The sequence below is a fragment of the Lepidochelys kempii genome, chromosome 18, assembly GCF_965140285.1.
Source record: "Lepidochelys kempii isolate rLepKem1 chromosome 18, rLepKem1.hap1, whole genome shotgun sequence".
In the NCBI taxonomy this organism is placed as follows: Eukaryota; Metazoa; Chordata; order Testudines; family Cheloniidae; genus Lepidochelys; species Lepidochelys kempii.
Genome location: NC_136397.1, coordinates 23,556,339 through 23,572,392, shown reverse-complemented (window position 1 = coordinate 23,572,392; position 16,054 = coordinate 23,556,339). Strand labels below are relative to the sequence as shown.

The 16,054-nt window shown below is 52.8% G+C and overlaps 1 protein-coding gene across 4 annotated transcripts; it reads right to left on the bottom strand.

Moving 5' to 3' along the window:
- Positions 1–2,624: 2,624 nt before the first annotated feature.
- Positions 2,625–15,598, bottom strand: TAS1R1 (taste 1 receptor member 1). Of its 4 annotated transcripts, none has more exons than XM_073316505.2 (7): positions 15,102–15,598; positions 13,307–13,425; positions 11,932–12,238; positions 10,601–11,395; positions 9,656–9,868; positions 8,893–9,013; positions 2,625–7,330 (listed from the first exon to the last, which is right to left on the bottom strand). In XM_073316505.2, the coding sequence occupies exons 2-7, from the start codon at positions 13,396–13,398 to the stop codon at positions 6,408–6,410; spliced, it is 2,451 nt and encodes an 816-aa protein (XP_073172606.2). In that variant the 5' UTR covers positions 13,399–13,425; positions 15,102–15,598; the 3' UTR covers positions 2,625–6,407. The 4 variants fall into 4 exon arrangements, with proteins under 4 accessions (XP_073172606.2, XP_073172605.2, XP_073172604.2 ...); XM_073316504.2 differs by having other exon boundaries at positions 15,106–15,598; XM_073316503.2 differs by having other exon boundaries at positions 13,307–15,598.
- Between the last annotated feature and the right edge of the window lie 456 nt (positions 15,599–16,054).

Here is a 16,054-nt window from a genome sequence, read left to right as displayed (position 1 = left end):
TTAATCCGACCCCTCATCTTCTCAGCTGTGGGAAGAATGAACACTCATTTGCTGTTGTGGGTTGAGTAGGTGTCTGAAAGGTCTGGAAGGAATCACTGTCTTCTGACCTCTGATATGGATCAGAATTACCTTTTGCTTTGTGTGTGTGTTTCTGTGTCAAGGAGTTCAGTGAAATAATGCACAGAGCTGTTGTCACAAGGGAAACCCAGCAACTTTCTGGAGTCTGGCTGGAATCCTGCAGGGCCACTCTTCTCCTTTATTTATGTATGATAATGGATGTCTCTCTCAAATGGCAGGCTTCCACTTTAGATCTTGTCAGCATATTGTCAGTGATATTAAACCCATTTAGTTAAACTGATGCAAGGCCTCAGGGAGAGTTATGTTGGCACTCCTGGATGCCTTGGTTGCCTCTGAACAGCCTGTGGTGTTTTCTTTCTCCAGAGGACTGGGTGTGCTGCACCCACTGCAGTGGCTTGTAGACAATAACAGGGTATTAGATCCTGAAATGGAGCCTGATGGTGTGGAAAACAGCTTTACTGCCTGTTGCCGGGGTCCTGCCAGCAGCACTAAATAAATCAAGGAGTGTTCTAGACAGCTTCTCCATTAGAGTATGCTGCATGTGAACACAGCCTCTCTGGCTACTGTCACCTGAAGAGGAGAGGGCATTGTGTGTGCTTATTGTCCTCCTCCCTGGTACATTATTCAGAGAGGAAGTATCTTCTATTAGCTAAAGTACAGGACCAGGAGTCAGGGAGCCTGGGTTCTGTTCCCAGCACTGACTTCTTGTTGGCTGTGGGCAAGTCTCGTAACCTCTCCGTCTTGTTCCTCACATCTGTGAAAGGGGGAGGGAAATGCTAGCCACAATGGCCTTAGAGAGGGTTGGGAGTGTTGGTTAATTAATACTTATAAGTTGCTTTGAGATCCTCGGGTGGAGGGCATCAGAGATGGGCAGAGGATTCTCACTGCACTGCCAAAGCCCTTCCCATCCCTGACTTTTTTTTTACCTTCTCAGATATCCTGGGAGTCAGGAAGAGCCTCCTTTTAGGATGCCAGTGTACTATAAAGCCTCCAGCTCTGCTTTGGGAAGGACTGGTATCAGCTGAGCAAAGTGAGCAGTGCTGCCTGGGGTGGGTCTTTGGTGAGTGTTTTTGCAATGGGCCAGTAAAGTCTCCACAAGGCAGCTCTTATGGGGCATGACTGCCCTGGTCCAGGACTTTTAGTTTTTGTTTTTTAACTTCTGGGGTCAAGGTTCTCCTTCAGGAGCCCTTTCCTTCCAGTGCTTGACTCTTATGTATATTCCCGTCAGACTTCTCCCTTCTGCTTGGGCCAAACTTTGAAGCATTGCTGTCTAAATTGCACTCTCTGAATGGTGATATGGGAATGCTATTGTGCGCGCTATTACTGGTCTGGGCACAAAATGCCTGCTTTGTTCATCCAGAAGGGGCCATTTATGTAAGTTTCTACCTCTCTTGATTTGCACAGTCTGTGTGGCATTGGCCCTGTGCTAGGAGACCCTTCTGTGCAATCATCTCTGTTGGCTGAAATCACTGTTTTTAAAAAAAAATTGAGCCCTTTTTTTGGTGTTGGTGAAGATGCCAGAAGTTGTTGCATGTTTTCAGTACAGTTCATTATTAAGTCTGGGGAATGGTGCTGTGTGTCATTTAGGAAGGATGCCTTGAGGATGGGGCACTGACTTGCCACACAACAGACCTGACTTCAGTTCTCAGCTCAGCCACTTGGGAGCAGTCACCTAATCTACATTACAAAACCTAAACCTAATTTCCCCAATACTAATTTCCACCTACTGTTACTCACACCTTCTTAACAACTGTCTGAAATGGGCCACTCTCATTACCACTGCAAAAGTTATTTTTCCTCCCTTGGTATCCTGCTGTCAATTGAATTATCTTGTTAGACTGACCTCACACGTGGTAAGGCAAATCACATCTTTTCATGTATTTATACCTGTTCCTGTATTTTCCACTCCATGCATCTGATGAAGTGGGTCCTAGCCCACGAAAGCTTATGCCCAAATACATGTGTTAGTCTCTAAGGTGCCACAAGGACTCCTTGTTGTTTGTGCTGATCTACCCCAGTGTAAACAGGGCTAATGCTCCACACCCTCCCAGCAATGTAGTGAGTATAAAGATCCATGAATGACTCTGAGGTGCTCGGATGGGCAGGCACGAAGGCCATGTCAGGACCTCGATCACTCACAGGGACTCCTATCACAATAGCTGTCATTTTTCATGTGGATATTAATTAACGTGGATTTGTGTGTCTCAAAAGCCAGAGGCTTCAGAGCATCAAACTCTCCTCTCACTGAGCGCAACATGCTATAGCATCTGCCTGACCTGGGTCTCTGTTGCTAAGGAGAATCAGCAGGGAATCAGCTGGAGGCTTTATTTAGACTCCTGCATTTAGCACCATGGACACCTTTCCAGGCCTATGCATAGAGCTGTTTCGTGGAGAGTCGGTTACTTGCTAGCATTTGACGTCCGTATGGAGGGACTGACCACCTTTGGTATTTGCTGTGACTTAGTTATTGCAGCCCTGCTCCCTCTGGTTGACTCAGTGAATATTCAGTTGTGACCTAAAAAAGGAGAATCTGTAATTAAACGGGCTGTCATTAGCGATTTCTTTTTATTGAGTCTGGCAGCTCATGAAACATTGTAACAACCCACCATTTGCATTCTGCAGCACAGGAATGTTTGCAATAGCTACAGTTAGCAATGACAGCTTAATAGACAAGGAATAAAATAAGCTTCAGCTATGGGAGAGCAGAAAGCTTCCTGCCAAGGGTTCTGGGCTGGACATGGGGAGCCTTTAAGTATGTTACAAGGACTTGTCATTAAAATATTCTTCCATGTGATGAGCTTGGTACTGTTCCAAAATCTGTGCAGCTATTAGGCCAGATTCTGCTCTCCTATTTCAGGTTGAGTAGCACTTCGCTCCATGACAGGGCCCATCTAAGTCAGTAGGACTGTTTGCTGAGTCAGGTGCTACTTAATACAAGTGGGAGTCTCAGAATCTGGTCCATTGTATAAAATCTGCAGCCTGTCCTGCTCTGGTAGTCTCAGGGCTCAGTAATTCCACTTACTAGGAGCAGGAACTTCTACAAGGAAACAGCTGTTTTGCCGCAGCAAACGCTGGGAGGGAGGGGGGGAGAAGAGGGACGCGGCGCGCCCAGGGGAGGAGACGGAGGCGGAGGTGAGCTGGGGCGGGGCAGGGAGCTGCCGGTGGGTACAGAACACCCACCAATTTTTCCCAAGGGGTGCTCCAGCCCTGGAGCACCCACGGAGTCGGCACCTGTGCCAAGTAGCCCTGTTCAACTATCAGGCCCATCTGGGAAGGGAGTAAGGGATTATCAAGCCACCAGGTGACTCAGGGCTAGTCTACACTAGAAGCACTACATCGGCACAGCTGCAACCAAGCCACAGCCGTGCGTCTGCCAAAGACACTCTAGGCCAATGGGAGAGAGCTCTCCTGTCGGCACAGTGAATCCACCTCTGCGAGAGGCACTGGGAGATGCTCTCCTGCCGACATAGGACCGTCCACACCGGCGCTTAGGTGTAACTTACATGTGAAAAAGTTATTCTGACGTGGTAGTGAAGACTTTGCCTCAGGTGGGAAGGATGGAGATGGGCTTCTGCTGAAGGCTGTGTTGTTCCCTCTAAGTGTTAAGAGACCCAAGGGGAAAAGCCTCTGGGAGCAGGAGCCCCTGGTGGCCAGAACTAGGGGTGGGGGTTTGGTGGGTTTTGCTGTTTGGCCTAGGTTTTATAGTGAAGAATAAAACTGTTCCCTGAAAAAGCCATAAGCCTGGCCGTGAATCCAGAGAGACACCCTGTAGCCCATTGACCTATGTGAGTGAGCAGAGTGTGAAATGGGGGAGGTGAGTGTGCGATGGGGGGGTGAGCATGTGATATTTGTGCAAATTCCCTCAGTAGCCCGTTCCTTGTGTGTGCACATCTTTCTGCATCCCAGCATGACTGTGTTATTGGCATCATCGTCCTTCCTCTCCTCAGGCTCCCTCCCACCACAGACCTTGGTGATGACCTTATTGTGTCACTGAGCTAAGAATAGGAGCTCTTTGGAGCAAGGAGGTGACTAGTGTGCTCTGGGCATCCAAGGAAGACAAACAGCCTGCGTATCTCATTCAGAAAGCTCGGTTGGCTTCTTGCCCATCCACAGGGGAGCACTTTCCCAGCACAGTGGAGGTTAGGCCTGGAGTTTGCAGGAGGCACTGCAGTTTGCATCACTCGGGGAGCATGAGGCAACAAATAGCAAACTGCTGAGTGCAGGGTGGGAGCCTGTCCCAGAGCCGCAGGGAACGCAGAGGGGCTTTGGAGGCCCTGGCAGAAAGAGCCCCTTGTCATTGAGGGACAGGCTATAAACTGCTCCAGGCAGAACAGCTCCATCCCCTTGGTCGTTGCTGGCATACTTGGCTGGAAGGGAACCTCATACACATGGCGGCAGATGTTATTCCCCTGGATGCTCTCAGCTGAAACTGACAACTGAGTGACTCACCCTGAAAGAGGAGCAAAAATCTGCATTCAGCCTCCCTAGGCAAATCCAGCAGACCCTGGGAATCGCAGCTTGCAGCCAGTCACCATGCCACTGTTGGCAAAGGCTCTTGTAACTCCCCAGGGGTAGGAGCGGGGCTAACTATGGGCTGTAATGCAGCAGTGAGTGAGTTTCCAGTGAAGTTTGATTGACTGTTATTGGCCGTTTGGGTGCTGTTGCCACCTGTTTTTGGAGAGACATTTGTGTTTTTTCTCCTGTGTTATATTTAATGGCAGTTTAACAGTAAAAATTATCTGACAAAATAGTACTTAAGGTCAGAACTTTTTGGGGCAGGTGAGAGGGAGGGGCTGAGGGCACAGTGAAATGGCTTCAGATGCTGAGGGAGAAGAGCATGAGGACTGGATCTGAGTGCCCGCTATGTAAGTTACCTCTGCTCAGTGTCCCATAGTGTCCCGTGGGAGGGAATGAGCCTGTGCGTGGGTGCTGGGTGCCTGGTGCTGAGAAGCAGCAGCATGTTCCCAGCCCCCCTCTCTACCCATATCAGCACCCGAGAGAAAAGGGGCATTTTTATCCTAGGCTGGCCAGTGTGCTCAGCCCCTCCTTTTCCACCTTGAGCTGACAAAGCCAGTGGTCCAAGCCTCCCAGGAAGCTGTTCTCACGTCTCTTGGGTAACCAGCCTGAGAGACTATCAGGCCACTCAGTTCCAGGGGCATGAGCAAATCATCAAGAGCCTCCTGTTCCGAGGTGCTGGGCTCATGGGGATCCCGTCCCCCACCCAGCCCCACTCACCAGGTATTCCATCCATTTAGTAGGGAGAAAAGAGAAGCCCAGATCTGTCTCTTGAGGGTAGGTGTTTAAGAGCCAGGATAGAGTATAATGACTTGTGCCATCCATTCCATTCCCCATGCCCTACAGCAGTCTTGTCTTGGAGGATGTGGCCCCCTTGGGACCTACTGTTGTCTCCAGGTCTGTGACCTGCAACTTACGCTGCAGCTGGGCAGGTGGCATGCAGGGCTGCCATCTTGCGGCTATGAGGATTCCATGCAGGGTGTAACAGTGGGAGTTAGTGCTCCTGAAATGCTGGAGCCACGGAGCCTGGCTAAGGATGTGCACTAGCTCATGGAGCCAGTCTTGTGCTGCTACGAAGTGCAGCCCTGGTGCTGGCAGCAGGACTGGTGTGGATGCGGCTCTGGGAAGCTCTGTCCCTTGGAGGGCTGGAGGTGGGAAGGAGCCACGAAAGGGGAGAGCAAAGCATTACTGCCCCGGGCTGACCTCACTGCCCCTAAACTCCCTCACCCACTAGGCTCTGGGGTCACAACCACTGTGCCCTGCACAGGCCCCCTGCACATGGCTCTGTCACAGGGCCGGCCTTCCACTCACAGGGAAGATGAAGAGCATGGCAGATGAGTTGTCCCTGACCCCACAGGCTGGCTGGGAGTGAGGCAAGGCCCCAGGCCCAGCTTTGTCAACGCCTGTTCTAACTGAAACATGGGAGCTCTCGAGTCTGTCTTTTCTTGCTGCCACCTCCCACAGCACAGACCCCATGTGGCCTGCGTGCTCCCATGTGCCCCCTGCAGGGTATGTTGCCCAATACCCGCTCCATCCCAACTCCCACACAGCTACTCTCACCTCGCAGCCCAGCAGGATCAGTTACTGGTGGCAGGTAGTCACAGGCCTGAGCTCATTTCACTCCACCCCTCCGCACCCCCCATCTCATCCCCAGCTCCCACTAGAGCCCCCCTGCAGCTCCCTGCACAGATCTCTGTCACACCCTCTTCCTCCACAGTGGGATGCTGAGAGCACAGAATTCAACAGCTGTGAGGGACCTCCCCCCACCCACCCCATGTAAATCCCAAAGTCTCCCTGCTCCCCCGCCTGTGGGCTCAGTCTGAGCTGCTCTTCCTGGTGTAACTCTGGATAGACATCTGGAAGTGCTCAGTGGTGTTGAGCTCCGCTCGGAAGAGGATGATGTAGCCCTTGGGGAGGAAGTAGCCTCCAAAGATCCCAGACAGGGTGGACAGGTTGGACAGCACAGTGATGGCCACCAGGTACTTGCCATGGTAGAAGATGTAGGTGGTGAGATAGCAGATGAAGCTGACTAAGTTGATAAGCAGGCTGCAGGTGATGCACTTGGCCTCATTGTAGTTCTCAGGCAGGTCCTTCCCCATGTAGCTGATGACAAAGCAGCAGACACTGAGCATTGTGTTGTAGAGCAGCCCCCACACAGCATCATCTTCCGAGCACTGGAAGATGGTCATCGTCACAAAGGTCGTGTAGTCCTTCCTGGGCACTGAGGGATTGATGCTGAGCGAGACCAGGCACATCGCCACCTGGGTGGCTGTGCAGGCTCCGATGAACAGGTTGGGTCCGTTGTGCTTCACCCAGGCTCTATAGAAGGCAGGCCACTTAGACGCCAGTTTGAAGATGCAGACGATCTGGAAGGCACGGGTTGCAGTGCACGAGAGGCAAATGGTGAAGCTAATGGAGAAGATGGGCAGCCTCAGCAGACACGTGTGCCAGGTGGGCTCCCCAAAGTAGCAGTAGAGGCTGCAGCAGGCACAGATCAGAGCGCCCAGCATGAGGAAGCACATTCTGCCGCCTGCCGACTTGACCACTGGCGTGGTGAGGTTCTGGGCAAAGAGGGCAGTTGTCCCTGCCAGCAGCAGCAGCAGAAGGGTGATGGCAGTCAGCAAGGCCCAGGAGACGGGGTCAGCCCAGGACAGAAATTCAGTGGTCCGATTCAAGCAGATTTCACTCTTCATTGGGGCCCACTGATCTGTACCACAGGGCTGGCAATTGTAGAGGTCTGCAGAGGAAGGGAATGGAAGAGCTGAGATGCTGCTCACACACCATGCTGGTTATGGTAATAATGATCTGCCACCTTATAGCACCTCATGCCTGAAAGGATCCCAAAACACTTAACAAGCTGTGTACAGGGATCACTCACCACTGGGATGCAGTTACCTCTGAGGTGGAGCACAGATGCTGGGGATAACAACCCAGCCCTTATGTAAAGTGCCTTAGGGTCTTTAATGACCTGGGATCAATGTGCACCACCTCCAAACAAGGTTTAATGAGACAGTATAAAAGGTGACAAATCCTAAGGCCTCAGCCCTAGAGTGAGTGGGTGCAATTCCTGTGACATTAATGGTCCTATGAGACCACTGGGGTGACTGTGGCAGGATATGGAAAGGAATTGGAATGGGAGAGCTCTGGTCTATAGAGTGGCCTCCCTCAGCACGGCTCCCCCCAGCTTAGTCAGGGGCAGTAGCTGCTGTTGGCTTAGCTGAGTGAACTAAGGCTTACAGACCACCTGGGTCCCAGCTGGAGTCCTGGTTGAGGTAAAGTACACAGCTCATGCAGCTAGTCTGCAGGGACGTGTGATGTGGGCTCCAGCAGATGCAACAGCCCCACAAAGGCTGGCATGTCTGCAGCAGCTGCTCTCTCCTCCAACTGCTAGTTAGGTGCAGGGCTGTTCACCCAGCCAGGCCACTGAGTAACTTACTCCTGAGGCTCTTCACTGTTGGTGGTTGCCCAAAGCTCATGCTCTAGTGGAACGTGGAGTTTGCTGGCATCTACTGAGTGAGAGTGAAGGGGCTGAAGACTTTCTCTTGCCATAAGTTTGCATTTGTGGCTGGCACAGCGGGGATCAGCTAATCCTGCAGTCAGCCCAGGGCACCACCTGGCCCCCAGCACCCAAGCATTTTCATATCACTTCCAGCACCATCGACTAGCCACTAACCAAATTCCACCCTGGTGTTTATTGCCACCTGGGGCTGCTCATTCTTTCTGGGTTTGTCTGTCTGCCTGCCCCATCAACAGGACAAAGACAACAGTGGGCAGGCTCTTCCTCCCAGGGCAGGCAGCAGCTGTCACACCTGCCTCCTCCCACCCAAAGCTCACAGTGAGAGGAGTCAGGCAGCTTCAGCTCACCTGTTCATCTGATTCCCGGCAACCATCTGAAACCACAGCTTCCCAGCACTAGCCAGGAGTGCACTGGAGCCAGCACTGGGTGGTGGGCGGGGGAGACCCGGAATTTACATACTCACAGCACAGCAGCCCTTCTGAGAGCTATTCAAATGGAGAAGTCAGAGCGCAAGCTGCACTGGGCCATTTGCATCTCAAACGCTAGTCATCAGGCCCCGCAAGGGGAAGGGGAAGGGAATGGGAGAAGGAGAAGAGAAAACTGCTGCAGCCAGGATGGAGGAGAAGGAGAAAGCAAGGAGCACAGAGAAGGGCTGGAGTAAGCGTGTCCAAGAGGAGCATGGAGCCAGGTGCATAGGATAGGAACACAGGAATGGCAGAACAAGATTAACCAGCTTGCCCTGGCTGTGACCCCTGTGAGGAGCTGCCTCAGGTTCTACTGACCGCTGCTGTTCAGGAAGGTTCCTGCGGGGCAGGCCACACAGTCAAAGCAGCATTGGTGAAGCCCCACCTGCATCCTCTTCTCTCCTTTTACGCAGACCTTTGAACAAGCTGACATAGGCACCTACATGAAAGCACAGCAAGGGTCAGGCCTGCCAAGAGAAAGCCCCCATCACAGCTAGGGCCCGCTAGGAAACAGCACTGACTGAGCAGAGCTGAGTTCCTGGGACCAGCGCAGGCTGCTCACCAGAGGGCTGTTCCTTATATTTCTAGGCATCTTAATGTCCAGGAAAGGGGTCAGGACTGCGGGTGGGATGCAGGGGCAGTGTGCAGGGGCAGCACAAGGGCATACCTGGGGTTGTTCTTCCTGAGAGAGCTTTTTCTGAAAATTAAGATGCAAGTAGGAGCTTGTCAGCTCTCTGTTCCCAGTACTGCCAGCCCTGATGGTTGCAGAGCCTGCACCCTGAGATGCTGGGCGCCCCAGCTTCACCCTGCTAAGGGAAAGACCCGTGGAGATGCAGCAGACCTGACCATGACCAGAAAATGTGACTCAGTGCAGAAGGAGGAGTGGTGAGGCGGGCCCCTCCCGGCCTGCAGGATTCTGTTTCCCCAACCCCAGGGACACAGAGCTTTATGCAGGGTCAAGTTTCAGGAATAAGGGGAGGTTTGTTTTGTTTGTAATGCTAAGAAAATCCCCGTTTGGTGCTACTGCCCGAAGCTCCTGAGGCCACTCCTTTCCCAGTATGCAGCTCAGATGCTGTGGTACCTGATTATCCTTTGTATGCCACAGGATTCCATCCCGGTTGATGTTCAGTCTGTCTGGCTTTTGGAGGAAAGACCCAATCACATCAAAAGACCAGGTCAGGCCAGTCCACTTCCACATGACGAGGTCATAGCCTGTCAGGGGATCCCCATTGGCATCAAAAAGCACCTTGCTATTCTGCAGAGTGAAATTCACCTGCTTGATTTTTTCCAGGAGCTGGAAAACAAAAAAGGCCACAGACAGAAAAGACCCAAGATTCCCACACACAGCTTCAGCCACTTGGGCAAAGACCCCAGTCAGGGATAGGTTAGGGCCTTAACGGGGTGGGAGGGTTCAAGTCTTTGCTGCTTTCTTCTTCCTCATGAATTCCCCCACCACCCGGAGGCAGGGTGGTGCTATTATCCCCATGTTACAGCTGGAGAACGGAAGCACAGAGACTAGTGGTATATTGTTCAAAAATGCCTAAGTCCCATTGACTTTCAAGAGATGGAGGCATCTGAGTCATTTAGGGGCTATTGAAAATTTTACTGTCAGTGGCATCCCAAAGGCACATGGAGTCTATAGGGAAGCAGAGAATTGAACCCAGGTGTCCGAGGCCCCCAGCTACCATCCATCCTCTCTTCTAATTAGGGATGGTCTCTCCAGAGCAGGGTGAGGCCCATTGGCAGAGCCGTGCTGGCCTGTTCTGGGACTCAATTCACCAGCCTTGAAACCTTATCGGTGCTCTGACAGCATGCAGCTCACAGGTAGATCTTGGAGCTGCTGGACACCTGCTCATCCTGCTAGATGCTTATACTTCTGCTCCTTTCTACTTCCAGTCCCCTGCCTCTCATTACATCATAGTCAAACCTGCCCTGAGCTCTGGGCTGCCCCCATGCAGCTTCACACAAGGAGACTCTCACAAGAGTCTACAAGAGAGCAGGGAGCCTTTCCCAGTGACCCACTCACCTGCCAGGGATAGACTTTGTCCTTGCTGCACGCTCCCGAGCAGCAACCCAGCAAGTTGTGCAGGCCACGGGCCACAGCAAACACCGCCGAATATACATTAAAGGCAGCCCAAATGTCAAACGCCTGGGGCGCTGAAGTGAGTGAGTGGCACCTTGTGCAGATCTGATTGCAGCCTTGGCTGGTACTCTCATTGCTGCTGCTCCCACCACTGCTCCCTTCAGCACCCAAATCAGGGGCACACATGGCTACATTACTTTTCTCTGAATTCACATGGGCAGATTCAAATTCCTCCAATCCTGGAAGCTTTGCCTGCTTGACTGACAACCCAATCACCGTGCCAATTCTGTGGATGCCGGGGATGCTCCAGACTTCTGAGGCTAGAGACCAGGCCTCAGTGCCCAGCCACACCTTCTCCGTCACGTTCTCCTGAACCACCATGTCAAAGAAGTCTGTAGCACTGTCCACATTGGAGAAGACGACGGTGACATTGACACCGGTCTCCACAAGGACTCTAAGCATCTCCTTCAGCTCTGGGCTGTTGGCACCCCCCTTCATAGGGATGATTCCTTGGTAGGCGGCACAGATGTCATGCTTAGCCACCACTTCTTTCAGGGTCTTTATCCCGTTCCTGCCATAGGCATCATCACTGCCCACCACCGCAATCCAGTTCCACCTGAACTCCTGCAGCAACAGCACTAGTGCCTCGACCTGCAGCCTGTCGCTGGGGATGGTGCGCAGGAACGAGGGGTAGGTGCTCTTCAGGCTCAGCAACTCGTTGGAGGCTTCGTAACTAATCTGCAAAAGGGAATCAGGGAAAGGATGTGTCTCCAGCTGGGAAACTGCGCAGAGGGGGATGGGCACTGGTACCGCCGGGAGGTCAGTGCTGAGCAGTGATTACCCGAGGAGCAGGGGGGCGATTGGCACCGAGCAACGATACCGGCAGGAGGAACCAGCGTCAGCAGTGACTCTTGTGGGCGTGAGGGGATTGGTATTTGGAGGGCATGTGGAAGTGGTAGCCGCAGCAACACACATTCAAAAAACAACCAAGTAAGCAGCATGGCTGCATGTCGTTTTCAGCGCTAGGAATGAGCCTAACCTCTTCTGGAGTCACACCGAGACTGAGTCCCACATGCCACAAAGGACCATAGGGGTCGCAACACCTGCTTGGAGCACTGATCCTCCAGCCACCTCCACTCCAAACCACAAGCCCACTTCCTGTCCTTCTTCTGATTAATCAGTATTACCCTAATCAGCTCCTGTGTTTGACCCTGCCACAGATAACGTATCGCTTACGGTATATTTGGCGTTGCTCCAGACAAGCTACTGATTACCTCTGGCACAAGGAGGATGCTCAGGATAGCTGCAGTGGTGAGGGTAAAGTGGCTGCTGTCTGGTCCTATCAAAGCCACAGCCTTGGGCTGGTAGTGTGTGAAGGTGCTGAGCACTTCCACATGGTGCTGCCTGCTCTGGGCAAGGATACTCAGGGTTGCATACATGTTGGCAGATTCTGAGCATGTGTTGTAGATCTCGTAGCCCAAAGTGACATTGGGGAGGAGACTGCTGGAGTTGTTTATCTTCTCGATGGCGAGTCTCATGGCTTGGAACAGGTGGTAGCCATGGCTGTAAACAGAGGCTGCTCTGCAGAAACACAAGTGTTATTGCAGAGGCAAGAGAGAGATGTGAAGGCTTCACTGAATCTTGGAGATGCACCCTGGGCAATGCCTGGCATAACAACAATGTGGTCCAAGAGCCAGGCAGCCTGGAGTTCTAATGCTGACACACTAGGTGACCTCAGACAAATCACTTCACCTGTCTGTGCCCCCCTCTGCTACATGTACCATTGCTCACAGGGGATTCATGAGGAGACCAGCAGCACAAACATCTTTCTTTTTGTACGTTTACACTGAGTTTGCCGCTATTTATTGTTACACAACACACATCAGATCTTACCTATTAGTTCAAATCCCCACTGCCCCTCTCCTAATCAGCAACTCTTTATGCAATATCCTATGGGGCAGATTCACTGCCCTGTTCTACTCCCTTTCTCCTGCTCAGGTGGCACAAGAGGAGGAGAAACCACCTGCATCTCCCCAGATCTCTGATGGCACAAAGTGGATATTGGCTGTAGCAGAGATTTTCTTCAGTAATGGCCGCAGTTGCACCAGCTAAGCTCCGATATTTTGGACTATTGTCATTTTATTAATGAGAGGTGAGCCTTGCATGCCCCAACTCCCAGCCCACCATGGGTCTTCTCTGTTGCAGCTTCCTGTCTATTTGCAGTGGGTCTCTTTGTCCAATATCTGCTTTCCTACTTCTTGTTCCACTTCTTTTTCCTGCTCATTTCCCCTCCTGTTTCTATTCCTGCTAAATATGATTTTCTTCTTTGTGTCTGTCTAATCTAGGCGAAACACATTTCTAAAGCTCTGGTCACTGTGATTGTATTAGGTTGCAGGAGCCCCACTGTACTAGCTGCTGTACAAATACAGAACGGGCCCTGCTCCAAGAATTTAAAATCTAAGGCTAAGATGAGAGGCAACAGGTGGATCTAGCAGACAGACCGCAAGTACAAGGAAGCAATGAGATAATACTGGACAGCATGTTAAGCAGTGATTACAGCATACCCCCTGCTTGGACATACTAACTGTAGTATCTAGGTACTGATACATAGTATTTGTTGCAGCGCCAAGCCCTACCCTTCTCACTTACCTGTCACATATGTCAACTTCCGGTCTAGATTTCACTGTTGTTGAGTAGCTATGCAGTCGGAAAAATCCTGCAATCGTGTAATCTCCATCCATCCTGAAGTCAGAAGAAGGCCCCGTGTTCTGGCATATGAAAGCCCAATAACATGGAGCCAAGAGATACAAATATAAAATGAATGGAGGAGAAAGCATCATGCTGTTGGCACAGAGCTCTCTGGAGAAGGGGCCGGGAAGCGTATAATGGACACAACACTTACTGCCTCTCAGACAATGTTAGGATCTCAGATCCTGAAGTACCTTGGACTATTTACATAGACAGCTTACACATACGCAAATGCCCCTGATACAACATGTACCCAGGAACTAGGACTTCACACTTTCCCAGGAAGGGAGGAAGTTTTGCTTTGAGGTAAAAATAACAAACCAAGCAGGGATTTATCTATTGTAATATTCTGCAGGTGAGCCCAGACCCTGTGGTCAGTGGAAATGGCATGAATTAACTAGGTCATGAATTTCGTGGAGGATACTCTCTCTAGAGTTGTTCTCTACCACCTCCCTCTCACGTTAAACTGAGCAGTTATTTTATAGCTTCATTCAACAAGCTGATGTTGGAGTGTTTTAGGAAGTAGAGTGGGCTGTGTGGGGCTTTTGTTATGGGCATTTAGGAGTGTTCTTATATAACTACTATATATGTTGCACTATGTTCTGCATGTAATAGAGAGGGGAAAGAGAAGAAAGCCAGTATGTGATGTACATCAGAATCTCTGCTAATGAACTACTTCTTCAGTGAGGCTCACAAAGGTAATAAAAGATAAATTACCATTGTGTGTCCTCCTCTAAATGGTATGTGTATTCTCTAGATCAGAGGTTCTCAAACTGTGGTCTGCGGACTACCAGTGGTCCGCGAGCTCCATTCAGGTGGTCTGCAGATCATTCCCTCTAAGGTGCACGCCTGGGCAGCTGCACACAAGAGAATGAAGGGCCACCCACCTAATTAGTGGAACTATGCAGGCATGGCTCCACTAATTAGGTGCCTGGACCCTGGAGAAGGCGCACATGTAAGGTGAGGTGGTGGCCTTGGGGGAAATGGCGGGTAGGTGGGAGAGGGCAGTGGGGTGAGAAGTGGGGGTGGGGGGAATTTGGGAGGTGCAGGGCTGCAGCGGCCAGAGAAAGAGGAGACTTTCTCCAGCTCCAGGGCTGCAGCTGCTAGGGAGAGACCCCCCCTCCTTCCCAGCCCCAGTTCAGGGGCTGCTGCGGCGGGGGAGAGAGGGAGTGACCCCCTCCTTCCCAACCCCTGCGCAGGGGCTGCTGCAGCGGGGGAGAGAGGGCACATCCATTGCATTAGAAAGTTGAGTTGTGTGCTTTTATTTGTTGAACAAAAAACTTTAATTATTAAGGGGTTTTTTTAATGTAGCACTTTTATCCAAAGCGCTTTACCATAGTTAGCTAACGGTACAAACAACATTTGGAAAGATCATTAAGTGGTTCGCTGAGACTCTCAGCAATTTTCAAGTAGTCTGTGGAGGAAAAAAAAAGGTTTGAGAACCACTGCTCGAGACAGTAAGCTTGCTGGGGAAGGGGACACATTCACTGCCGGCACTTGACAAATAAGTGCTGCTCATTGACCATAAGCTTTGGGGTTTATGACAGGTCTAACAGATGCTTATGGATGAGCTCCCCTTTTGGGGTGGACTCTGAGGAAGAGCAGATAATGGGGAGTGCAGGCTGAGGAGGGGAAAGCGTGCAGCTGGGCCTTTTCTTTTTTTTTGGTGCCTACAACATACAAGACACATCAGTACCGACCGTCCCTGGGCTGGAGACTTTGCGCACTAATAAGCAGGTGCAGGGAAGAGTCCAGAGAGCGCTTCATGTCACAGTGGTGTCCTTCCCTCGCTCCGGCTTTGTACAGAGCCGTGGTTCTCAGTCTCTGGTCCGTGGACTACGTCTAAGGGGTCCGCACAAGGCTGAGACTGAAACCTCGCTGACCAGGACTCAAGGACAGATACAGCCAACAGCCGTCTGCACCGCCACTTGGGACTTGTTAGAGGTGCGCAAAGGAACACAGGTGGAGAAGCCCCGGCGCAGAGCAGGAGGGAGTGGAGTTCAGTGGGGCTGCAGGGGGCCTTGCCTTGCTGGGCCCAGCCTTGGCCTCTGCCCTAGTGGGGATGCAAGAGCCCATCCTGCGGCTCCATCTCCCTGGGTCAAGGAGTAGCCTCGGCACAAACACACGCCTAGTGCCCCGGGCCAGGGAAGGGGTGTACGGGGTCTGGGCCGTGGGGGGGGGGGGCCGTGTGGCGGCCCGGCGGGGGGGAGGGGCCGGGGGCCCCGTGTGGCGGGGGGGAGGGGCCGGGGGCCCCGTGTCGCGGGGTGGGGAGGGGCCGGGGGCCCCGTGTGGCGGGGGCCCCGTGTGGCGGGGTGGAGGGGCCGGGGGCCCCGTGTGGCGGGGGGGAGGGGCCGGGAGCCCCGTGTGGCGGGGGGGAGGGGCCGGGGGCCCCGTGTCGCGGCCCGGCGGGGGGGGAGGGGCCGGGGGCCCCGTGTGGCGGGGTGGAGGGGCCGGGGGCCCCGTGTGGCGGCCCGGCGGGGGGGAGGGGCCGGGGGCCCCGTGTGGCGGGGGGGAGGGGCCGGGGGCCCCGTGTGGCGGCCCGGCGGGGGGGAGGGGCCGGGGGCCCCGTGTGGCGGGGGGGGAGGGGCCGGGGGCCCCGTGTGGCGGGGGGGGAGGGGCCGGGGGCCCCGTGTGGCGGGGGGGGAGGGG

Excerpts from the sequence above, each read along its gene's own strand:
- TAS1R1 (XM_073316503.2), bottom strand. The coding sequence starts at position 13,497 with ATGATGCTTTCTCCTCCATTCATTTTATATTTGTATCTCTTGGCTCCA. Across the intron at positions 9,869-10,600 it reads ACAAAGTCTATCCCTGGCAG|CTCCTGGAAAAAATCAAGCA; the intron begins GTGAGTGGGTCA and ends TTTGTTTTCCAG. Across the intron at positions 9,014-9,655 it reads GGCATACAAAGGATAATCAG|GTGCCTATGTCAGCTTGTTC; the intron begins GTACCACAGCAT and ends GCTTTCATGTAG.